Source organism: Orcinus orca, chromosome 11 (genome assembly GCF_937001465.1).
Source record: "Orcinus orca chromosome 11, mOrcOrc1.1, whole genome shotgun sequence".
NCBI lineage: Eukaryota > Metazoa > Chordata > Mammalia > Artiodactyla > Delphinidae > Orcinus > Orcinus orca.
Genome location: NC_064569.1, coordinates 44,908,574 through 44,934,349, shown reverse-complemented (window position 1 = coordinate 44,934,349; position 25,776 = coordinate 44,908,574). Strand labels below are relative to the sequence as shown.

The following is a 25,776-nucleotide window of genomic DNA, read 5'->3' as shown; positions in this document are numbered from 1 at the left end:
TCCCAGTGGCCCCTGCAGACCGCCGGCCGCGGCCACGATGCGCCTGCGCAGTGGCGGGGGCTCCGGCTGTGTGGTTCCCGCCATTTCTCGTGGCCGGCCTCCCTGGGTTGAGTTCCGCGCTTCATGGAGGCGTTTGACCCCGCCGAGCTGCCCGAGCTGCTTAAGCTTTATTACCGGAGGCTCTTTCCCTACGCCCAGTACTATCGCTGGCTCAACTATGGCGGAGGTGATGGAGGCGGGGAGCGGGGTGGGAAGTGGGTTGGGAGGGGAACGTGAGGAGGTTTCAGGAGGGTACCTTGGAATGACAATATGAAGCGCCTCCTGTGCGCCAGGCGTTGTGCCGGGCACCGTCTTGCGTTATCTTGAGCCCTCCCCCTCACCTCTGAGGTGTAAATGGGCCGAGAGAGGTTGTAATGACCAGCCTACTGCTACGCATTGTAAGGCAGAGCCGCTGCTCCTATCACTCCTTGGTCAGACTCAAGTGGTCGGACTCACTTTCGGTTCGGTGTTTATCTGCAGCCAAGGGGGGGTTACCGGGTCATAGCATGAAGCTGCAGAGGCGTGATCAGCTCAGGGACAGAGGGGCATCTCCTAAAAGAGGAGAGGTACTTAACTCTTCCCAGGAATTTACTAGTGCCCACCGAGGAAAAAGAGGTGGTATTACATATTGAAAATATTTCTGCATCTTTTCCTCATTTTTACTTTTCCCTGTTAGATGCGGGATGGTAAACCCCTTCAAATTAGGAACTACTTCTTGTCTTTTTTTTTTTTTTAACATGTAGCACAGTGCTGAGCACAGAGGACTCATTAAAAATATCTTCTCTGGGGTGTGCTCAGAGCAGGGGGTCTGAAGAAATGGCTCATGTGTTTACAACACACCCAACAGGAATTAGGGTTCATTGTGACAAGGGGCACAAAACTTGTGGCCTTCCTATGAACAGATACCCAACACGTATGCCCCCTTCACCTGCACGTGGCTGCTGGGCAGGACCAGTGGGACAGGGCTCAGTACTGGGAGGAAAGCTACAGTATTCAGTGGGGGAGTTTGCCACCTGGAGCCTGTCCGGTCCACGTGTGGCTGGGCCATGAGTGGTTTTATAGGCATAAAGGCTTTGAACCCCTCTATTCAAGGAAAAAAGAAAAATAGATTCCGTGTATATGCCATTCTGGAAAAGGCAAAACAATGGAGACAATAAAAAGATCAGTGGTTGCCAGGAGTTTGCGGGGAGGGGAGATGAATACATAGAATACAGAAGTTTTTATGAGCGGTGAAAATACTTTGTATGACATTATAATGATTTTATGTCATCATACTATTGTCCAAACCGTAGAATGTGCAACACTGTTCACTTCGTAAAGCGAACCCTAAGATGAACTAGGGACTTTGGTGATTATGATGTGTCAGTGCAGTTCAGCCTTAATTTTTAAAAAAAAGTCTTAAAAAGAATTAACACTCAGGGTAGACGTTTTTGGCAAAACCTTTGTTTCACTTCTATATATGTATACACATTATATATGTGTTTGTTGGACTGTGATGTAAAATGTGCTTTTTAGAATAAAAAAGTTTGCAGGTTACTGTAGTTATACTGGCAAATAAAAGCACAAATTAAAAAGAAAAAAATATATATATTCTCATTGGTTAATGTTTTAATGCTCTGAGCTGGGTAAAGTACCAAATTAACTTTTGAAGTGTACATTTATTTTGCAGTGGTAAAGAATTACTTTCAACACCGTGAATTTTCCTTCACATTGAAAGATGATATTTACATTCGTTACCAATCCTTCAACAACCAGAGTGATCTGGAAAAGGAGGTGCAGAAAATGAATCCGTACAAGATTGATATAGGCGCGGTATATTCCCACAGAGTAAGAAATCGATTTTTTATGTAGTTTGTTGTTTTTTAAACCAAGAATGGATTGGTGCCCCTAGCATTTTGAGATAAATTTTTAGAGCTTATTTTAGTTGAAGAGCCACAAATTGTCCTTTGATGCTTTACATTACTGACTGGAAATAGTTTGGAAGTGAATTGGTTGTATTCTCACTAGAACAAAAAGAAGAGTATCTGGCTAAAAGACTAGGAAGTCAGCGTGGTTGAGCACAGAGGGCATTGGAGAGAATCATTCTTGATTTCTCTATTTCTCTCACACCTGTATCTGTTTCACTAGGAAATCTCTTTAGCTCTACCATAATAATATCTAAAATCCAACCACTGCTACTAGTGCTGCTACCATCATCATCACCATCTCTAATCTAAATTACTGTAAAAACTTTCTAACACTTTGCTCCTGTAGACTCTAGACTCTATTCTCAACACAGCAGCCAGAAGGATCCTTTTAAAACAAGATTGTCATGATTCCTCTGCTCAAAACCATTCTGCAGTGGCTCCTCATTTCACTCCAAGTAAGAGCCCCTCTCTCCTGCTCAGTCACTCCTCACCTGCCACACTGACCCATGCTCAAGCAGTTTCCACTGCCTAGAACCCATTTCCCCAAATATCTTATTGGTTCATTCCCTCACCTCCTTTAAGTCCTTACTCAGTGAGGCGTCTGCAGCCTGCCATTCCTCCTACCTGCTCACCTCACTGATACATTCTAAGTGCCTAGAATACTGCTAGGCAGAGAGAGTACACAGTAATTATCTGCTGAATGAATAAACATACCAAAATTGTCCTTCTTCCTCTCCTTAAAAATACACACATGGTGGGGAAAATATACACATGAAATAATAGCTTTTGTATGGAGCTTTTTCATATGTTGTATAGCTTGTTTTTTATATCAATCCTCATTATTCTTTTTTTTTAATATAAATTTATTTTGTTTATATTATTTTTGGCTGCGTTGGGTCTTCGTTGCTGTGTGCGGGCTTTCTCTAGTTGCGGCGAGCGGGGGTTACTCTTCGTTGCAGTGCGTGGGCTTCTCATTGCAGTGTCCTCTCGTTGCGGAGCACGGGCTCTAGGTGCGCAGGCTTCAGTAGTTGTGGCCCTTGGGCTCAGTAGTTGTGGCTCACGGGCTCAGCCACTCCGCAACATGTGGGATCCTCCCGGACCAGGGCTCGAACCCGCGTCCCCTGCATCGGCAGGCAGACTCCCAACCACTGTGCCACCAGGGAAGCGCCCTCATTATTCTTTTTACAAAGGAGAACTTCGATAATTTGCCCTAGGTCACACAATTTCTAAATGAGAGAGATGGTACCTGAATCCAGGTTTTCTGACTCTAAATCCCAGGGGAAGGGGAGAAGAAGAGGTAAGATAAGGCAGGCAGGGAAAATGCTTTGGAACAGTTTACTCCTCTTCAGAGGTGGAGATTAAAACTGAAGTCTCGTGCTTCCCTGGTGGCGCAGTGGTTGAGAGTCCGCCTGCGGATGCAGGGGACACAGGTTCGTGCCCCCGTCCAGGAAGATCCCACATGCTGCGGAGCGGCTGGGCCCATGAGCCATGGCCGCTGAGCCTGCACGTCCAGAGCCTACGCTCCGCGGCGGGAGAGGCCACAGCAGTGAGAGGCCCGTGTATCGCAAAAAAAACCCAAAAAACAAAAAATTGAAGTCTCTGTAGAAGGGTCAAGTTGTCACTCTACTCCTTCTCCCTAGCACAGAAGGGGGGGGGGATAGTGTCATTTTTTTAATTGGACCAAGACAGAGGCATGTGTACACCTTTTTTGTGTGTTTTGTTTGTGATTTTTATCAGTTATATATGCGCGTAGTTTACAGAATCAACTACTATTAATTAGGCTTTTTTTTTTTAAGGTCTCCTACTTTTCCCCCTAGTTTTTCCTCCCCAGAGGCAAGCATTTTCTTTTTGCTGATTGTTAAGGTATTTGCCTCCTTGTCTCTAAATAACATGATTATATTTCTTCTGTTTTTCCATTTTAAGCATTATCTACTGAACTTCCATTCTGGCAGATGAGAGTTTAGGGTTTTTTTAGTCTCACCCCCTACCCTCACCACACAGAGAACCTTCCTATTACCACATGCTCTTAGTATGTTTGTTAAAAATTAGGATTAGATCACTAATTCAACCCCAAACTGCTAATTATATAAATCTCCCAATGTATTCAGATCCATCAAGTATTTTGTCAGTTTCATCCTGAAGAAATTTCTCCTGCAGCCTTCTTAACTCCTCCTCTCTAAGCCTGACGGGTAAATATGAACTTGTAATCACCCTGGTTTCCTTTCACCTCTCTCCTGTGATCCTTGTTGCCTAGATCCTATGTTCTCTTTTTGGTTTACTCCCTTGTTTTGGTGGAGCACATCCTCCAGGAGCTTCCTAAGAAAAGGTGCATGGAAGACAAAATATTTCATACCTTCTGTATCTGGAAAATGTCTTCATTCTATCTATATGCTTAACTAATGATTGAGTTTGTAAATCATTTTCCCTCAGAATTTTGAAGACATTGCTACATTATCTTCGAGCTTCCAATGTTGCTGTTAAGAAGACTAATGCCATTCTGATTCCTGTTCCATTGTGTTGGACCTGGAAACTCTTAGGATTTTCTTTTTAAAAAAAAAAATTTATTTCTTTAATGTTGTACCTATTTTATTTATTTTTGGCTGCATTGAGTCTTCGTTGCTGTGTGCGGGCTTTCTCTAGTTGCGGCAAGCGGGGTCTACTCTTCATTGCAGTGCGCGGGCTTCTCATTGAGGTGGCTTCTCTTGTTGCGGAGCACGGGCTCTAGGCACGTGGGCTTCAGTAGTTGTGGCGCACGGGCTTAGTTGCTCCACGGCATGTGGGATCTTCCCTCACTAGGGCTCGAATACGTGTCCCCTGCATTGGCAGGTGGATTCTTAACCACTGCGCCACCAGGGAAGCCCCGCTCTTAGGATTTTCTACCTATCCCCTCTGTCCCTAATGGTGTACATCTTTTTTCATCTATTGTGCTAGATACCTGATGGACACATATGATCATGAGCTCGTATCCTTCAATCCTGGGAAATTTTCCTTTTTTTTTTTCTTTAATCGATCTTTATTGGAGTATAATTGCTTCACAATACTGTGTTAGTTTCTGTTGTACAAAAAAGTGAATCAGCCATATGCATACATATGTCCCCATATCCCCTCCCTCTTGAGCCTCCCTCTCCCACCCCTCTAGGTCTTCGCAAAGCACCGAGCTGATCTCTCTGTGCTATGCTGCTGCTTCCCACTAACTAACTACTTTACATTCGGTAGTGTATATATGTCAGTGCTACTCTCACTTTGCCCCAGCTTCCCGCTCCCACCCTGTGTCCTCAAGTCCATTCTCTATGTCTACATCTTTATTCCTGCCCTGCAACTAGGTTCATCAGTACCATTTTTTTTTTTTTTTAGATTCCATATATATGCATTAGCATATGGTATTTGTTTTTCTCTTTCTGACTTACTTCACTCTGTATGACAGACTCTAAGTCCATCCACCTGACTACAAATAACTCAATTTCATTTCTTTTTATGACTGAGTAATATTCCATTTTGTATATGTGCCACATCTTCTTTACCCATTCATCTGTCGATGGACATTTAGGTTGGTTCCAAGTCCTGGCTATTGTAAATAGTGCTGCAGTGAACATTGTGGTACATGTCTCTTTTTGAATTATGGTTTTCTCAGGGTATATGCCCAGTAGTGGGATCGCTGGGTTGTATGGTAGTTCTACTTTTAGTTTTTTAAGGAACCTCCATACTGTTTTCCATAGTGGTTGTATCAATTTTACGTTCCCACCAACAGTGCAGGAGGTTTCCCTTTTCACCACACCCTTTCCAGCATTTATTGTTTCTAGATTTTTTGATAATGGCCATTCTGACCCTTTTTATTTTTTTAATTTATTTTTTAGTTTTATTGATCTTTGTTATTGTTTTCTTTGTTTCTATTTCATTTATTTCTGCTCTGATCTTTATGATTTCTTTCCTTCTACTAACTTTGTGTTTTGTTTGTTCTTTCTCTAGTTCCTTTAGGTGTAAGGTTAGATTGTTTGTTTGAGATGTTTGTTGTTTCTTGAGGTAGGATTGTATTGCTATAAACTTCCCTCTTAGAAGTGCTTTTGCTGCATCCCATAGGTTTTGGATCATCGTGTTTTCATTATCATTTGTCTCTAGGTATTTTTTGATTTCCTCTTTGATTTCTTCAGTGATCTCTTGGTTATTTAGTAACGTATTGTTTAGCCTCCATGTGTTTGTGTTTTTTACGTTTTTTTCCCTGTAATTAATATCTAGTCTCATAGCATTGTGGTCAGAAAAGATGCTTGATATGATTTCAATTTTCTTAAATTTACTGAGGCTTGATTTGTGACCCAAGATGTGATCTATCCTGGAGAATGTTCTGTGCGCACTTGAGAAGAAAATGTAATCTGCTGTTTGGATGGACAGTCCTATAAATATCAATTAAATCTGTCTGGTCTATTGTGTCATTTAAAGCTTGTGTTTCCTTATTAATTTTCTGTCGGGATGATCTGTCCATCGGTGTAAGTGAGGTGTTAAAGTGTCCCACTATTATTGTGTTACTGTTGATTTCCTCTTTTATAGCTGTTAGCAGTTGCCTTATGTATTGAGGTACTCCTGTGTTGGGTGCATATATATTTATAATTGTTACATCATCTTCTTGGATTGATCCCTTGATCATTATGTAGTGTCCTTCCTCATCGCTTGTAACAGTCTTTATTTTAAAGTCTATTTTATCTGATATGAGTATTGCTACTCCAGCTTTCTTTTGATTTCCATTTGCATGGAATATCTTTTTCCATCCCCTCACTTTCAGTCTGTATGTGTCCCTAGGTCTGAAGTGGGTCTCTTGTAGACAGCATATATATGGGTCTTGTTTTTGTATCCATTCAGTGAGCCTGTGTCTTTTGGTTGGAGCATTTAATCCATTTACGTTTAAGGTAATTATTGATATGTATGTTCCTATTACCATTTTCTTAATTGCTTTGGGTTTGTTATTGTAAGTCCTTTTCTTCTCTTGTGTTTCCCAGTTAGAGAAGTTCCTTTAGCATTTGTTGTAGAGCTGGTTTAGTGGTGCTGAATTCTCTTAGCTTTTGCTTGTCTGTAAAGCTTTTGATTTCTCCATCAAATCTGGATGAGATCCTTGCCGGGTAGAGTAATCTTGGTTGTAGGTTTTTCCCTTTCATTACTTTAAATATGTCATGCCACTCCCTTCTCCCTTCTGGCTGAGAGTTTCTGCTGAGAAATCAGCTGTTAACCTTATGAGAGTTCCCTTGTATGTTATTTGTCATTTTTTCCTTGCTGCTTTCAAAATTTTTTCTTTGTCTTTAATTTTTACCAATTTGATTACTATGTGTCTCGGCGTGTTTCTCCTTGGGTTTATCTCTGTGCTTCCTGGACTTGGGTGGCTATTTCCTTTCCCATGTTAGGGAAGTTTTCGACTATAATCTCTTCAGGTATTTTCTTGGGTCCTTTCTCTCTCTCCTCTCCTTCTGGGGCTCCTATAATGCGAATGTTGTTGTGTTTAATGTCCCAGAGGTCCCTTAGGCTGTCTTCATTTCTTTTCATTCTTTTTTCTTTATTCTGTTCTGCAGCAGTGAATTCCACCATTCTGTCTTCCAGGTCACTTATCTGTTCTTCGGCCTCAGTAATTCTGCTATTGATTCCTTCTAGTGTATTTTTCATTTCAGTTATTGTATTGTTCATCTCTGTTTGTTTGTTCTTTAATTCTTCTAGGTCTTTGTTAAACATTTATTGCATCTTCTCGATCTTTGCCTCCATTCTTTTTCCGATGTCCTGGATCATCTTCACTATCATTATTCTGAATTCTTTTTCTGGAAGGTTGCCTATCTCCACTTCATTTAATTGTTTTTCTGAGGTTTTATGTTGTTCCTTCATCTGATACATAGTCCTCTGCCTTTCATCTTTTCTATGAATGTGGTTTTTGTTCCTCAGGCTGCAGGATTATAGTTCTTATTGCTTCTTCAGTCTGCCCTCTTGTCTGACCCTTTTTATTTTTAATATAATTTTTCCTACCTATTTTCTCCGGTCTCTAGAATTCCTAAAGGCGATTTTATGTCTTAGACTGGTCTTCTAATTCTTTTTTTTTCTTCCTTTTTTTTTTTTTGCAGTATGCAGGCCTCTCACTGTTGTGGCCTCTCCCATTGTGGAGCACAGGCTCCGGACGCGCAGGCTCAGCAGCCATGGCTCATGGGCCCAGCCGCTCCGTGGCATGTGGGATCTTCCCGGACCGGGGCACGAACCCATGTCCCCTGCATCAGCAGGTGGACTCTCAACCACTGCGCCACCAGGGAAGCCCTTTCTTCCTATTTTTTAGTCTCCTTTTTCTCTACTTTCTGGGCAATTTCCTTAAAAGTTTTTCATTTCTGCTATTATATTTTCATTTCCAAGAACTTTTTTTTAGGACATCCTGTACTTTTTTCATTGATACATCTTCTCTCACTGAGGATATCAATGATAGTTTTTAAATTTTTTTTCTGTTCCACAGGCTCTTTTCTCTAAAGGTGCATTTTTTTCTGTTTTTTTTCACTCTTTCATATCAGAGGTTTCCTCATATGTCTGGTAGTTTCTTGCTTGTTGCTTATATTTAAGAATAGAGTACTAAAAAGCTGATTGGAGACTCTGTATACATGGCTGAGATTTCTTTACTACAGAGTGATCTGGCTGGGCTGTTTTATTGGGGCGAATCTCTGATGTCAATTTCTCTAGATCTTTACTAGAATGAAAACTCCAGTTGATGACTGATCTATTCCTAGAGCCTAATAACAGTGCCTGGTACACTTGGACAGAGTCTTCAGAAAGGAATCTTCCCGTCTCCTGCCTGGGGTGTTAGAGGAGAGGGCTGGGTCTCAGCATTCCCCATGTAAAGGTCTAATTAATCCTCTGAATATCTGTACAACACATCCTTCTTCAACTGTGCCTGTTGTCCCCTCCCCAGCCCAGAGACCCTCTGTTTTACACTCTGCAGATAATAATTCAGGTATCTTTGCCAGGGAAATGGAAGCACAGTCACCTAGCTCCACGGAGTAAGTTTAGCACTATGGGGAACTAACTGCTTCATAAGTAGATTTTAAATCAATCCTCTTGTTTTTAATCTCATCTCCAGAGATGGCTGTTGTCACCTATTCCTGAGACTTTTGGGGATTCTGAGGTGTAAATTGGGTTCCTTCTTATCCTTTACTGAGAGCTGAAGATTCAGTTTTTTGTTTCTCCTTATAAAAATTGTGGTGGTATTGTCTCCTCTCTGGTTCTTTTTTTTTTTTTTTTCCAGGACACCTCTTTATTGTGTTAGAAAAGGTTGGTTACAACAGTTTCTCTAGACATGGAAGGCAACACTGTCCCCAGACCCAGGGGGACCAGAAAATTTATAGCATCAGAGGAAAGCCAGGGCAGGAAGCCAGAGCCTACTGAGGACAGAGCTGGACTTAAGACCAGAATACTTTCTTCCCCCTGCTCCTTACCCGAGCCCAGGGTTCTTGCCCCAGCTTCAGCTGCCAAGACATCATCCTTCACCCCAAGATCCTCCTAGCTACCACAATTCAACAAAGGTGCAGTTGGGGAACTTCAGGGTGGGAGTACAGGCTGTGCCCCTAGCCCTGTGGCCTTTGCTCACCCTGAGGTACCCAGTGCCCGTCCCTCAGCCAGCTGTGCCTCCTGGGGAGGGGCCTGGTCATGCAGGTCAGGCAGGGAAAGGGGCTGCTCAGGTCAGCACCAGGCCCCTCTCTGGTTCTTTTTTAAAAGACTTACACCAATGAACTTACTTACAAAACAGATATACAATCACAGGGACTTCACTGGCGGTCCAGTGGTTAAGACTCCACGCTTCCAATGCAGGAGGTGCAGATTTGATCCCTGGTCGGGGAACTAAGATTCCATATGCCGTGGGGCGCAGCCAAAAAAAAAAAAAAGGAAATAAAGTCATAGATGTAGAAAACAAACTTATGGATACCAGGGGGGAAAGGAGGGGAGAGGGATAAATTGGGAGATCGGAATTGACATATACGCACTACTACGTATAAGAGATAACTAATAAGGACCTACTGTATAGCACAGGGAACTCTCTACTCAATACTCTGTAATGACCTATATAGGAAAAGAATCTAAAGAGTGGATAGGGACTTCCCTGGCGGCCCAGTGGTTAAGACTCTGCACTTCCACTGCAGGGGGCTCGAGTTCCATCCCTGGTCAGGGAACTAAGATCCTGCATGCCAAAAAATAAATAAATAAATAGAAAAAAAAGAGTGAATAGGGGCTTCCATGGTGCGCAGTCGTTGAAAATCCGCCTGACAATGCAGGGGACATGGGTTCAATCCCTGGTCCGGGAAGATCCCACGTGCCGTGGAGCAACTAAGCCTGTGCGCCATAACTACTGAACCTGTGCTCTAGAGCCCGTGAGCCACAACTACTGAGCCTGCGAGCTGCAACTACTGAAGCCCACGCGCCTAGAGCCCGTGCTCCACAATGAGAGAAGCCACCACGATAAGAAACCTGTGCACTGCAACGAAGAGTAGCCCTGGGCTTCCCTGGTGACGCAGTGGTTGAGAGTCCGCCTGCCAATGCAGGGGACATGGGTTCATGCCCCGGTCCGGGAAGATCCCACATGCCGCGGAGCAGCTGGGCCTGTGAGCCATGGCCGCTGAGCCTGCGCGTCCGGAGCCTGTGCTCCACAACGGGAGAGGCCACAACAGTGAGAGGCCAGCGTACCGCCAAAAAAAAGAAAAAAGGAGTAGCCCCCACTCGCCACAGCTAGAGAAAGCCCTCACGCAGCAACGAAGACCCAACACAGCCAAAAATAAATAAATAAATAATTTTTTTTAAAAAAGTGGATATATGTATATTTAAAACTGATTCACTTTGCTGTACAGCAGAAACTAACACAACATTTTAAATCAACTATACTTCAATAAGAATTAAAAAGTAAGTGAATGAATAAAAGACTTGTGCCTTTCTTTAAAAAAAAAAAAAGGGCTTCCCTGGTGGCACAGTGGTTGAGAGTCCGCCTGCCGATGCAGGGGACACGGGTTCGTGCCCCGGTCCGAGAAGATCCCACATGCCGCAGAGCGGCTGGGCCCGTGAGCCATGGCCGCTGAGCCTGTGCGTCCAGAGCCTGTGCTCCGCAACAGGAGAGGCCACAACAGTGAGAGGCCCGCATATCGCAAAAAACAAAAAACAAAACAAAACAAAAAAAATTTATTTTTGCACAGGTTTAGAGGAAGCCAAATAAGTATTTGTATTCAGTCCACCTTCTTTACCAGGTAGTCCATCGCCTCAAAGGAGATTACTTACAGCTTAAACCAGACTAATTGAGAGATCTTTTTGAATTATTGAAAATTTTTAAATACATTTCTGTTACTTATATGTCCAGTAACAATTAAAGGTCCTTAAAATACCTTGCAGTAGGGCATTAATTATTTGTATGTACTTTTCCTTATCAGAAACCTAAAAACTCATTGTTACGATTTCTATTGATCAACAAATGTTTATTATACAATGCCATATATATCAATTATATCTCAATGGAACTAGAAAAAAAATATGGTAACGTATTTATCACATCTTGTTTTAAGTAGATGAAAGTTACACTGTCATCAATTCTGGATGTATAGGATCGAGTCAGTGAGCTTCAACTGACATAGACTTGGCATTATATGGTTTCTTCACTTCTCTTTGTCCACTTTTTCTGTGTAGGTAGAAAATAAGCATATCTGGCAGCATGGCAGCTGTTATAGAAACTGATTGTTATTTTGTACTTGTAGCCCAATCAACACAATACAGTGAAGCTGGGAGCTTTCCAGGCTCAGGAAAAAGAACTGGTGTTTGACATTGACATGACAGACTACGATGATGTGAGGAGATGTTGTAGGTGAGTTCCACATGTTTTGATGGTAGGTGGGTGGTATCACTGACAATGAGTAATGATGATTCTGCTCCAGTTCTGCAGACATATGTGCTAAGTGCTGGACCCTCATGACGATGGCCATACACATCATTGACCGAGCATTGAAGGGCAAGTATTAACAGTGTCTGAGTGGGGTCAAATGCGAGAATCTGTTTTCCTCTGAATATTAACCTGTCTATACCATTTTATAGTCAAATCTCATAAATTACTAACATGTTTCTTTGAAACATATGGTAGGGAAAATAAAAGATTAGAATAAAGTTGTAGTTAAAACTTTGATAAAGCTATTGATCAAATCATTTAATTTTTTCCCAATTCAATCTATTGAGCAACTTTTGCAAGCTAGGTACTGTGCTAGATGAGGGAACTATGAAAGATAACAATTCTTACTTCAGGTAGGTTATGCAGTCTAAGGAGGAAACAAGAAAATTCAGGATTACATATGCATTAATATGCACGGGATGCTATGGGGGTATAGAACAGCAGGAGTGCATACAGGAATGGGAAGAGATTAGATGAGAAAAGGCTTCCTAGAAGAGGTGATGATGAGGATGATAATGATAATAATAATAGCTAACTCTTATATAGGGGGCTTATGATGTACCAGGCACTGTTCCAAACACTTTAAATTTATTAACTCTCTTAATATCCCTAGACTGGGTCTTTAGAGATAAATGGCAGTTGGTCAGGGAGAGAAATGGAAGTACTGGGGCATGAAGACATTCTTAGCAGAGAGACCAGGATAGGTAAAGAACTGAAGGCAAGAGCATGGGGGCATGGGAAACTATTGGGTTGGCCAAAAAGTTCATTCGGGGTTTTCTCTGAGAGGCTACAAAAGACCCGAACGAACTTTTTGGCCAACCCAATACAAATAATGTACAGTTGACCCTTGAACAACAAGGGTTTGAACAGCGCATGTCCACTTATACAGATTTTTTTTCAATAGTAAATTCTACAGTACTCTATGATCTGTAGTTGGTTAAATCTGCAGATGTGGAACCGCAAACACAGAGGAACTGATGCAGAGGAACTGTTTCTACGGAGGGCCCACTATAAGTTGTACATGGATTTTCGACTGGGGAGCGTTGGCACGCCAATCCCCACTTTGTTCAAGGGTCAACTAATATAGTTAAGATGAGTACATGTGGATAAGAGGTTAAAAAAATGAAGCTAAAGAAGTAAGCAAGAACCAGGAATTCATAGATTTGTTTTAAAACCTATTTTTTCTCCCCTTGTCAGAGGACTTTGGATTTAAACATCGTCTCTGGGTATATTCTGGAAGGAGAGGTGTTCATTGCTGGGTCTGTGATGAATCAGTTAGAAAACTGTCCTCTGCAGTACGTTCTGGGATAGTTGAATATTTGAGTGTTGTAAAGGTAAGGTCTTCTTAATGATATTTACATTTCTTTGTTTGCTAGATATGACCAAGCCTGGTATGTTCTGTAACAAAATTAAACTATCTTTTAAGAATTTGTATTTCAGAGAAGATGATTTTACCAGTAGATCAATTAAAATCATAGTAGCTACATTTTTTAAGATGCTTCATATTTTGCTGTTAAGCATCCTCCTTTGTGGCATAAGGAAGATTAGTTTACTTTTCTGGTTCAAGTATGTCAAGTAAAGTTAACCCAGAAAGTTACATGTATTGAGACTATATAAAATGTCATCCAAGGTTCTATACTTTGACAGAATTTAATCAATATCTTTAGAACACGTTAAAGAAAGTTTTAATTATTTCATTTATGTTACATAATATACACGAAGTGTTTTGTGATGGTTTGTTTTTCAGGGTGGTCAAGATGTTAAAAAGAAAGTTCACCTAAGTGAAAAAATTCATCCTTTTGTCAGGTCTGTTGGAAAAGACTCCATGAAGTTTAAGTTGTGTCTGATTTACCTGCATGTGCTTTTAGAATTACCTGATTAATTTTCTCTGCTGGGGTAGCATTTTACAATAATAATAGCTAGAGTTAATTGAGTGTCTATTTTATACGCTCCAGTATTCATGATAGGTGCTTCACAAATATTCTCATTGGTCTTCACAACAACCTCATTAGATACATGATGGTATCTCCATTTACAGATGAGAGAAGTGAGATTTGGAGAGATTGTATAATTTGCTTGGCTTCACACAAGTAATTATTAAATTCAGGATTCATGTCCTGGTCTGCTTGATTCCACTGAATTCACTACTTCTCCAGGATAATGGAAAGAGGATTTGCATTAGGAGTAAGAATCCCTATTCTGCCAGTTTAATACAACCTTGATAAATTTTAGAGCCTCTGTTTCTTATCAGTATAGGGAGAACAATGTCTGCTCCATCTATCTCACAGAGTTGTGGCAAAGATAAAATGAAACAGTAGAGGGACTTCCCTGGCGGTCCAGTGGTTAAGACTCTGTGCTTCCACTGCAGGGGACGTGGGTAAATAAATAAACAGTAGATGTGAAGTCTGTTTTCAAACTGCTAAGCACTATATAAGTGTTGAGATGTTAAAGCAAGCAATTCAGAGTAGAAACTATAGACTGTATCCCACATCCTACTACTGATGTATTATTATGCTGTCCTGACTTGGTTGCTTTCCACCCTTGTTACAAACTAATGATGCTATTACCTTCTAAATCGTGGAGTTTAAAAAGTAAACATTTCTTGAATATCTAGTCTAAACCAAGTATTATGCTAGGTTCTTTCCCCTTAGAGTGTCTCATTTAACTCTTATAACCCTGTGAAGAGATGTAATTCCAGTTTTATCTAGTTAAGTTTTAGAAATTCAGTGAAAATAAGTACTAGCCTTCCAAGTGGACAAAAGCCATGTGGCATATGTGTTGCTAATAGTGTTGGGACTTTGTTATTGTTATTCCTACAGAAAATCTATAAACATAATAAAAAAATACTTTGAAGACTATGCCTTGGTTGATCAAGATATTCTTGAGAATAAAGAAAGCTGGGATAAGATTTTAGCCCTTGTTCCTGAAAATATCCTTTCCCAAGACCATTTCCATGTGAGCTACTTGTATTGATCTATGATATTATAAATGTGTTCTGCCTACATATTCTCATATAAGTCTAATGTTTTTACACAAAACATCTCCTGTGTTTCTGCGTTTTTTAATCTCTAGTCTGGAATACAATAAGAAGCGAGGCCGTTTTGTAAATAAATTTCCTCATTTTGAAAGTTGATCCTCCTAAAATTAATGACTACTTAAAGGATGTGGGATTATCCTCAAAATATGTACAGACCAGGGACCAGTTTTACCTTAAACTATACAGTTATTTTGGCATTCTTTGTTATATCTAATATAGTTTAACAAGGGAATTTCTCTAAGGATATGTGTTTAATATTTGCATTTTAGAAAACAATAATTACTTTCTATGTGAACTTTAGATATCCTTGTGGTAATACATACTGAAAATAAGTTGTTCGTTGATGTGCCCTAAATGAGTGTGTTCCTTAATGACCCATCACCAATGCATGATGAACTTCAACAAAGCTTCCAAAAGCATCACAATTCACTTCAGCGCTGGGAGCATTTGAAGAAAGCAGCCAGCAGATGTCAGGTATATTCCATTGAAATCTGTATTACAAATACAATAATGCAATTTTTAATTAAATTCTGATTGTTTTGCTTACTAAGTTAAAGATGTTGAAGATCACTTTTTAACCACTTTAAAGAAATCCTCAAAAATTCCTACTGATCCTCATGCTGGATTTGCATCTACTTTTAGAATAACAGCAAAAATGACAAATGTGGACCCTGGCTTGAGTGGGAGATCATGCTCCAGTACTGTTTTCCACGACTGGATATCAATGTTAGCAAAGGAATCAATCATTTACTGAAGAGCCCTTTTAGTGTTCATCCTAAAACAGGTACTATGTAAAGAAAGTAAGGAAAATAAAAGAAAAATCAAAGTTATTTTTTGTTTTAGAAAGCATATCACTGGGTGTGAATGTCTGAAATAGTAAAGGTTGAAGACTTGTTCTGTCAGCTAATGCCCGCGTTCACTGACTTTTCAATTGTTGATTAGTAGCTGCCTGATGAGTTTCCACTATGTAAATGATTTTTAGTTGGGTTTCTGAGGTTCATTGTTAGAAGTAGAGTTGGAGAGGAACTTAGAAATCACAGAACAATAGCTCTCATTGTACAGATGAGAAAACAGTGGCCCAAGAGGTTAAAGTGACTTGTCCACAGTCTTAAAACAAATTGTGGGGAATACCTTGGTGGTCCAGTGGTGAGGACTTGGCGCTTTCACTCATGGGGCCCATGTTTGATCCCTGGTCAGGGAACTAAGATCCTGCAAGCCTCGCAGTGCAGCCAGCAACTTTGTTCACTTTGTTATAAAGCAGAAACTAACACACCATTGCACAGAAACTAACACACCACTGTGCCACCAGGGAAGTCCCATAAATAATTTTTTAAAAAAATACTCCCAAATTGCCTTGTTTCCTTTAATAATCTACAGTGACTCTGTAGTGTATACATTTATACAGCCCCTTTTCAGAACTGCCAACACATAGGTGTCTTTTCAATTTCAGCAAATAACTCAAGGTAATGAAATGAACTATTTCCATCTATTCAGTTCCATTTTGAGGACTCTAAATTTGAGACTGTTGTACTTAAATATAGGAGGATATAGGGAAGAGGAAGATAGAAATAAAAGTAGAAATAACAGCAACTAGGTAATAGCTCAACAGTCTTTCACATCTATTTTTTGGTGTTTTGTTAAGAGAAATAAAAGACACACCTAGGGCTTTCCTGGTGGCGCAGTGGTTGAGAGTCCGCCTGCCGGTGCAGGGGACATGGGTTCGTGCCCCGGTCCGGAAAGATCCCACATGCCGCAGAGTGGCTGAGCCCGTGAGCCATGGCCGCTGAGCCTGCGCATCCAGAGCCTGTGCTCCGCAACGGGAGAGCCCCGAGTACCGCAAAAAAAAAAAAAAGACACACCTAATGTGCCTAAATACTGTTCTTAACAGATGAGTCTAACCCTCTTTCTAAGCCTTAGATTAAAATTTTAGCCAAAAATAACTCATAGGAGACAGCTTATAATGATCTGTATTCCAGTCTTCAGTTTATAACTTTTGATTCTCACAGGTCGCATTTCTGTGCCTATTGATTTACAGAAAGTGGATCAGTTTGATCCATTTACTGTTCCAACCATCAGGTATGTTCCAGATTACTGATCACTCATTTTTTGTTTGTGATTGTTGTTCTAAATGTGACGTATGTTGGATTAGATCCCTTCAAGAGAGGCAGCTTCTCTGAGGCTGTATGATGATGCCCTAGCAGAGCAACATTTCCTAGTGAGTTCCATAGAACACAAGTTTTTCAGCTGCTATTATGCAAAAAGAGTTCAAATAAGTTTGGGAAATGCTGACTTAAGCAGATTAAAAGTTATTTACTGCAAAATTTCCTGGTCTTTAATATGCTAATGTGCATGGAAAACTCCAAGAAGAGATTATCGTTTTTAGAATATCCCAAATTTAGTTGGCCACACAATTTTTTCACAGAAAGTCTTGTGAGATTCATGTGCTTTCATACACTGGGTAATGTTGACCAAGAACCAACTTTAAAATTATCTTATTCTACTATCTGTAGTTCCATTTGCCATGAATTGGATGTTATTTCCACTAAAGAAGAAGAAAAAGAGAACGGAGCTGAATCTGATATCAAACATAGAACCAGAGGTAGGTTAATATATTGAAGTCTCACTTTAACATAATCTTTCTATATAGACATCTTTCTGTGACTCCAGTAATTAACTCGCCTTGGATTCAGACCAGAATAGATCAATGTTTATCCTGAAACCAGCTCAGTAACAAATAATATTATAGCAATGTTTCTGTCCTTCATCAATTGCCCAGATGGTGCTGTTGAATCCAATTTGAGTCAACAAATATTCACAAGTAACATCTGAATGCCAGGATCTATATTGTAAGATTAAATTGTCAGTTGGTTTTGATAGTTGTTTGAATCTCACAGTCTTTTTTTTTTTTTTTATACAGCAGGTTCTTATTAGTTATCCATTTTATACATATTAGTGTATATATGTCAATCCCAATCTCCCAATTCATCCCACGACCACCACCACCGCCCGCCACTTTTCCCCCTTGGTGTCCATACATTTGTTCTCTACATCTGTGTCTCTATTTCTGCCCTGCACACCAGTTCATCTGTACCATTTTTCTAGGTTCCACATATATGCATTAATATACGATATTTGTTTTTCTCTTTCTGACTTACTTCACTCTGTATGACAGTCTCTAGATCCATCCATGTCTCTACAAATGACCCAATTCCATTTCTTTTATGGCTGAGTAATATTCCATTGTATATATGTACCACGTCTTCTTTATCTATTTATCTGTCGATGGGCATTTAGGTTGCTTTCATGACCTGGCTATTGTAAATAGTGTTGCAATGAACATTGGGGTGCATGTGTCTTTTTGAATTATGGTTTTCTCTGGGTATATGCCCAGTAGTGAATCTCACAGTCTTATATTCAACAACTATTTATTTAACAACTACTATATATGCAATATTTTGTTCTCTACTTTGTCTTTATATCTAGATGAGTGTTCTGTTAAATACATGTCTAAACTGTGATTGAATTGTATATTCAAGAATTTGAAGGAGCTGGGAATATAAAACTTCCTGTTGGTGAAAGTCAAATCTTCTTATACCAATACCCAAGAGACACTATAGCAGTAGAGTCCAATAGCACTTTCTGTGATGATGGAAATGTTATGCATGGCCCAAATGGTAATCACTAGCCATATGTGGCTTTTGAGCACTTGAAATGTGAGAAACGATTTTTAATTTCATTTAACTTTAAATAGCCTCATGTGGCTAGTGACTACTGTAATGGGCAGTGCAGATTTCCCATCTCTGACCTTTTTAGTCAAATGTTGCTACCCTTTTTTCAGATTCCAAGTTCAAATATCACTTCATATATTCTAGCTCTAACTTAATACGTAAACAAATACATTCCACCATCATTATTTGTAGAATGATTACAAGCGTTCTGTTTAAAATATTGGAAAAAAGTCTCCAACATAAATAAACTGGAAAAAAGAACTCAGGGAAAACAGACAATGCAAGGAACAAAGGAAACCTTTTTTGTTTGGTTTGGTTTGGTTTGTTTTTTGTGGTACGTGGGCCTCTAACTGTTGTGGCCTCTCCCGTTGTGGAGCACAGGCTCTGGACGCGCAGGCTCAGCGGCCATGGCTCACGGGCCCAGCCACTCCGCAGCATGTGGGATCTTCCCGGACCGGGGCACGAACCTGTATCCCCTGCATCGGCAGGCGGACTCTCAACCACTGTGCCACCAGGGAAGCCCAGGAAACCTTTTTTAAAAAAACCGATATCTGGTCTTCCCTGGTGGTGTGGTGGTTAAGAATCCGCCTGCCAGTGCAGGGGACGTGGGTTCGAGCCCTGGTCCGGGAAGATCCCACATGCCACGGAGCAACTAAGCCCATGCATCACAACTACTGAGCCTGTGCTCTAGAGCCTGCGGGCCACAGCTGCTGAGCCTGCGTGCCACATCTATTGAAGCCTGCGCAACTAGGGCCCACGCACAGCAACGAAGACCCAACACAGCCAAAAATAAAAATAAATATAATAAATAAATTTATATTAAAAAGAAAAACGATATCCTCAGAGAATAAGAGAAGATAGTGTATCCATGAAACAAGACCAAAATGCTATGAAAAAGAAACACTCAGAGAATAAGAAAGAGATCTTAAAAATCAAAAAAAATCACCATTTGAATAAAAAATTCAATGGAAGGGCTGGAAGAGAAAAGTTGAGATTTCCCAGAAAGTAATACAAAAAAGACAAGTTAGTTGTTTTTTTAAGGAAAAGAAAGATAAAATTAAAGACTGGTTCAGGAGGTCTAATATCTGACAGAAAAAGAATAAATAAAACAGGGAGGAAAAAATTGTCAAAATTATATAGGACAACATCCCAGAAATGAGCCCTTGTTGAAAGGGCTCAGCATAATAAGAATGATGTGCCTACACCAAGGCACATCATTTTGAAATTTAACACTGAGAATTAAGAGAAGATCTTAAGAGCTTTCAGACCCCTTCCTCCTACTACCCCTCCCCAACAAAAAAGCCATAGAGCTAGGAAGAATGGCCTTAGATTTCTAAGTAACAATGGAAGTATTCATTTTTAGAAGTGAATGCTAGGAAAGAAAAAAGTAGTTGCCATTCAAGAAGATGGAAAGGTCAGTATTAGGGCAGGAGGCTGCTATTTTTTTCCACTATAAACCTGTTAGGACTATTTTACTTTTTTTAACCAAGTGCATATATTACTGTAACACAACTTTTTAAATTTAATATTATCTCTTTGTGGACATCTTTTTCCTTTGTTCAGAGGTTTTGAGCAAGCAAGTTTTGGCTCCCTATAAGGAGAAGCTTTGTAATAAATACAAGTGTTCAAACATAAACTGCACTGCCTATCATTTCAAGTATTCATAAAGGCTAATAGCCATCAGTAAATCAGGGATGCTCTAGAGGTAGTGGGAGGCTGGAATAGGTGATATGTAAGTTCCTTATTATTTCTTTAGTTTCTGTGATTGTAAGCTTTTGTCCACTTTCAGATTAGTACCATTTGCTCCTTCCCTTCTACTTCTCAAATCCTGGAATGTTCTCCACTCTCCTTTCTATCTAATTAAATCTTTTTTTCTAAGACCTAGTTCATAGCCATCTCAGTCAACTTTGATTGGTCAATTCCTTTTTTCTTTTTTTTTTTTAAATTAATTTTATTTATTTATTTTTGGCTGTGTTGGGCCTTCGTTGCTGCGTGCAGTGTTTCTCTAGCTGCAGCGAGCAGGGGCTACTCTTCATAGAGGTGCACAGGCTTCTCATTGCAGTGGCTTCTCGTTGCAGTGCACAGGCTCTAGGCGCGTGGGCTTCAGTAGTTGTGGCACACAGTTTCAGTAGTTGTGGCGCACAGGCTTTGTTGCTCCACAACATGTGGAATGTTCCTGGACCAGGGCTTGAACCCATGTCCCCTGCATTGGCAGGTGGATTCTCAACCACTGCACCCCCAGGGAAGCTCTGGTCAATTCTTTGGACTCATACTTATCCATATGCCTGTTTGGCCTTTAATTATATATTGTTTTCTATCACTACATATAGGAGTTGTTTTTCCAGTTCATTCCAAAACTTCTTGAGGGAATTCCCTGGCAGTGCAGTGGTTAGGACTCCGAGCTTCCACTGGGCCCCGGGTTCCATCCCTGGTCGAGGAACTAAGATCCTGCAAGCCACACAGCATGGCCCAAATAAATAAATTTTTAAAAATAAAAACTTCTTGGGCTTCCCTGGTGGCGCAGTGGTTGAGAGTCCGCCTGCCGATGCAGGGGATATGGGTTTGTGCCCCGGTCTGGGAAGATCCCACATGCCGCGGAGCAGCTGGGCCCGTGAGCCATGGTTGCTGAGCCTGCACATCCGGAGCCTGTGCTCCGCAATGGGAGAGGCCACAACAGTGAGAGGCCCGCGTACCGCAAAGAAAAAATAATAATAATAAAAAATAAAAACTTCTTGAGACCAAGTAGTATGGCTTATACATTTTTATAATTTAGCATAGTACTCAATATATTGTATAATAGGCAGTTGTAAATATTTGTTTAATTTGTAAGTATTTGTTTAATAATTATATGGAGAGCTTATTATATATTCTGCAATGGTGAAACAAATATAGAGGCCTTCATCCAAGGAGCTTACAATTTTGAATTAAAGGTTCAAAGTACAATGTGGTTGAACCCAAACTAAATTGTTTCTTTGGTATAAGTTTATTTATCTTAAGAAAATTTATATATTAAAAATTTAGAACAAAATTATAATCTACTTTCATAATTGCCACAATTGAGATATTCATCCATAATACTCTCATCAAGATTCCTTTTCCAGTCCCAAGTAAGTCAGATAACATTTACTAAAAAAATTTTTAAGTATAGTTTCTTTTTTATGTTTTGTTTTCTGTTTTAAGATTTTTTGTTTGTTTGTTTAATTTTTTGGCCACGTGGCATGCGGGATCTTAGTTCCCCAACCAGGGATCAAACCTACACCCCCTGCAGTGGAAGCGTGTAGTCTTAACCACTGGACCAAGGGCAAAGTCCCTAGTTTCTTTTTTTACTCTTTCCGGTAAACTATTATGAGGACTCTTAATTCCATGCAGACAAAATCCAAACCTCATTTTGATCTCAATTAGATTTTTGCCTCCTTTGGGTATTAATTATAGATTGTTTAATTAAATGGATGATTAAGATTCTGTATTCAAAATTTTATGTACATTTTTAAGACTGTTTTATAGATCAAAGAATACCTGTACTTAATGCATGTGACTATCAACTTCTGATTGTTTTCAGAAGGCATGGCCCTGACTTCACATTTTTAATGTTTTGCTCTGTTGGTAAAACTATTTATTATTAAAGCCACAATTTCTAAAGGAAGGAATGTTTGATGGGACTTAACACATAGCAGTAGATGATGCTATGACTGACTGCTAGAGTAGATGTGTACACGTGGTTTGGATGTTTTAGAGCAGCACTGTCTAATACATTAGCCACATGTGGCTATTAGCCACAGATTTTTTTTAATTTTAATTAATTTAAACTTAAAAACTGATAATCGATACAATTATTGGAGAACTTTTAAGTATGTTTGGAAAAATTAGTTATATGAGCTTTTTTATCTATATATTTTATAATTTAAATCTAGATCAAGTATTTCCAATGATAATATAGTATCTAAATTGAGATGTACTTTAAGTACAAAATACTAGATTTCAAAGAAGTGTGAAAGAATGTAAAATATTTCAATCTTTATCACATGTTGAAATGATATTTTAGATGAAATGATATTTTAGATATAATGGGTTAAATATAATACATTATTAAAATTAATTTCACCTTTTTAATATGGCTACTAGAATGTTTTAAATTACACATTTCTTATTATATTTCTATTGGACAGCGCTATTCTAGAGAATTTTTACAAGAAACTTATACTTTCATGTTATTCTTGCTGCCAAAATGCTAATTATAATTCATGGTCTTCATAATTTAGATTACAAGAAGACCAGTCTAGGTCCTTTTGTAAAAGTTTTTGAGCAGTTTCTTGAAAACCTGGATAAATCTCGAAAAGGAGAACTTCTCAAGAAGAGTGGTAAGATTCTATACCTTTCCCTTATAGCTATTTAGGTCTTAGTACAGGTAGTTTAAAACATCCAGCAAGTGAACAATTTTTAGAGCTGTAATCTTTCTCCTCTCAAGAAAAGTTACTAGTTTATCTCACTATCCTTAGTATTTTGAAAAGTGGGGTCCCTTAATTCAATTCAGCACACACTCATTTTAACACCTTCTATGTGTCAGGTACTATGAGGGAAACAAAAATGAATTATACAAAGATGAATTCCACATGATGGCTCCCCTGCCCTTAAGGAGTACTAACTGGTACAAAACAAAGAAGTACAAAATGCTGAGAGATCTCGTCTGATTGAGAGAACCTGAGAAGATTTTATATGAAAAGGGTGGTATTTGAACTCTATTTCAGTGAGCTGCTGTACGAATTCTAATCCCCAATGCTAATATATCATACCTTGAGGTATGAGTAGGATTTCCGCAAGCAGAGATTTGATGAGGTAAAGGTACAGGAGTGGAAAAAGGAGACAGGTTGTTCATTCTTGAAGGAACAGCAGGAACAAAGGCATAGAAGCAGGAAAGCATCAAGTCACTCTAGAGGCCATCAAGTAGTACAGCTTATCTGGTAAAAGATGCGTCAGGAAGTGATGGGAGAGAAATCCGAAGAAGCAGACTGAAGCCAGAGTATAGATGGCCTCGAATTCCAGTCTTGGGAGTTTGAGCTTAATTCAGATGGGACAGGGAAGCTATTAAAGGTTTTTGAGAAAGGGAGTGCCATGATTTGTAGTTTTATCTATAATAGAAAGATAAATCTAGCAACAGTATATCTGGGGAGAAGCAGGGGATAGACTAGAGCCCAAGAGATCAATTGAGCTATTAGTATTAGGACAGTAGAATTGGAGATCTCCAAAAAGTGCAAATACTGGAGCCATCCTTGAAACTTGGTAATGATTTTTTGGAAGTTGAAAGATCTAAGTAAAAGTGTCACAGAAGCCAAGGGAAAGGAAAGTTTCAAGGAGATTATCAAGTGTCAAATGCAGTAGAGAACTGATAAAATCCTGTTGGATATAAGAGCGAGAAGGAGGTGCTAGGAGGATAGCAGTGTCAAAGGAAGAGTTCTTTGAATAGGAGATGCCTGAGCATATGTGTAAGCCAAAAGGAAAAAAATCAACAGTGAATATTATTCAAGAGATTGATGGATACCATAGAAAACTGGCAGTGTTATAAAAATACAAACTCCCTTTCCACTTCATTTTTTAACAAAATGTGTGGTGGTTAAAAAGTAGTGCCTAAGATAATGCTCTAACTCATAGTAGCCACTCAAATATGTGCTTGTTGAATGAACAGTGATGACTCTGAACTTGGAAAGCCTCATTGAAGCTGCCATTCCAACTGGTCATGTTAAGTCCTTTGTATTCTTGTTCTGTACTAGCTCAGCCTATAATGTTGGCTTCAGCAAATGTGAAAGCAAATCTTTATGCATGATGTGAATTTAATGGAAGCATTAAGCAAATCAGGATGTGAAATAAATGGGCTTTGTTTTGTTTTCCTTTACTATCCTTGATAAAAATCTGTTCTATTTTAGATTTACAAAAAGACTTCTGAAGATAACAACTCCCTTTTTACCAATGTGGATATCTTCTCCCTTCAACCAAGAATCAAATACTTCAAGAGCCATTTAATAAATATAGCAGAACTGTGTATGTGTCTTAATGCTCAAAGCAAAATTTTCTTTTCTTGAAAAATAATTATGTTGAAAAGATTCCTGAGACCACCAAAGGAGAATATTCAGGCTCCTGGAAGGAGCAATAATAGGAGGATATAAGTGGATTGCAGATTAATTTGTAAAATTTAATATTATAATTCTAAGATTTCTGATATAGGTACTCACTTCTACCAGTTGCCACATATGGAGGTAAGTGAGCAGTAATATGCCCAAGATTTTGATGTCAGTTCACCAGATTCAGCCTCCATATTTCTAGGTGAATGAGCATTTTGTTCTTAAGTCTTAGACACTTAAGTCAATTATACCTCGAGTGTGTATTCAGTCACTCCCTAATTTTGCTTACTGATATTTTTATTGGTCAGGCCACACCCCGCTGCTTGTCTTTTAAAAAATTATTTTAAAATGAGCATCTACACCTACTAAAACTTTAGTTCAAAAGATACGAGTTACTATGTTACAATATTAGGGCCTAGTAGAGTATTTTTTACAACTGTTGGCAATTGTAGCTCCTAACTTCTTCCCTCAGAACAATTTTCTAAGCAATTTAGAAAAAATAACCAACTTCACCAGCATAAAACCTTTTGTACTTGTCAAAACACTTGGACTCTCTATATCTCCAGACACTTAAATTTAATTTTAAAGGTTTCATTTCTTCTGTATTTGATTTCGTGTGATAGATTCTGAAGTGTCAGATTTCTTTTGCCTGGTTTTACAACCACCCTAACAAAACAGTCATTCTGGTTTACATTCTGTCTTTTGAGAAACACTGAGAAGCAAGCTATCAGGCTGGTGCTTTCCGTGAGTTATGAAAATTTTCCTTCCTTTGCCCTACCTATAACATTGTATTCTCCATTGCCACAGTCCGTTTTTTGTTTTTTGTTTTTGATTTATATAAAACAGATTTATAATACAGTCAACACACTGAAATGCTTTTCATTTCTCTCTTTTCTAATTTTTTAAGAAAAAATATTAAAGACTATTGTGTAAAATTCCTCATCTGAGCTTCTGTTTACTATGTATTGTTCAGTCTTTTTGGAAAACAGTGACTGGTCAATTAAAACTCCTGAATACAAAATTCCTAAAGACT

The 25,776-nt window shown here is 39.3% G+C and overlaps 1 protein-coding gene and 1 non-coding gene across 2 annotated transcripts; both read left to right on the top strand.

Annotated features, from left to right (window-relative positions):
* The first annotated feature begins 35 nt into the window (after positions 1-35).
* PRIM1 (DNA primase subunit 1) lies at positions 36-25,685 on the top strand. The gene is made up of 13 exons (XM_004274132.3): positions 36-226; positions 1,709-1,866; positions 11,681-11,787; positions 11,858-11,931; positions 13,063-13,199; positions 13,613-13,671; positions 14,685-14,794; positions 15,285-15,376; positions 15,545-15,686; positions 16,909-16,978; positions 17,413-17,501; positions 22,890-22,988; positions 24,549-25,685. The coding sequence occupies exons 1-13, from the start codon at positions 124-126 to the stop codon at positions 24,566-24,568; spliced, it is 1,260 nt and encodes a 419-aa protein (XP_004274180.1). The 5' UTR covers positions 36-123; the 3' UTR covers positions 24,569-25,685.
* Positions 825-954, top strand: LOC117203040 (small nucleolar RNA SNORA11). The gene has a single exon (XR_004485620.1). It is a non-coding gene; the product is annotated as a small nucleolar RNA SNORA11 (small nucleolar RNA).
* Positions 25,686-25,776: the final 91 nt, after the last annotated feature.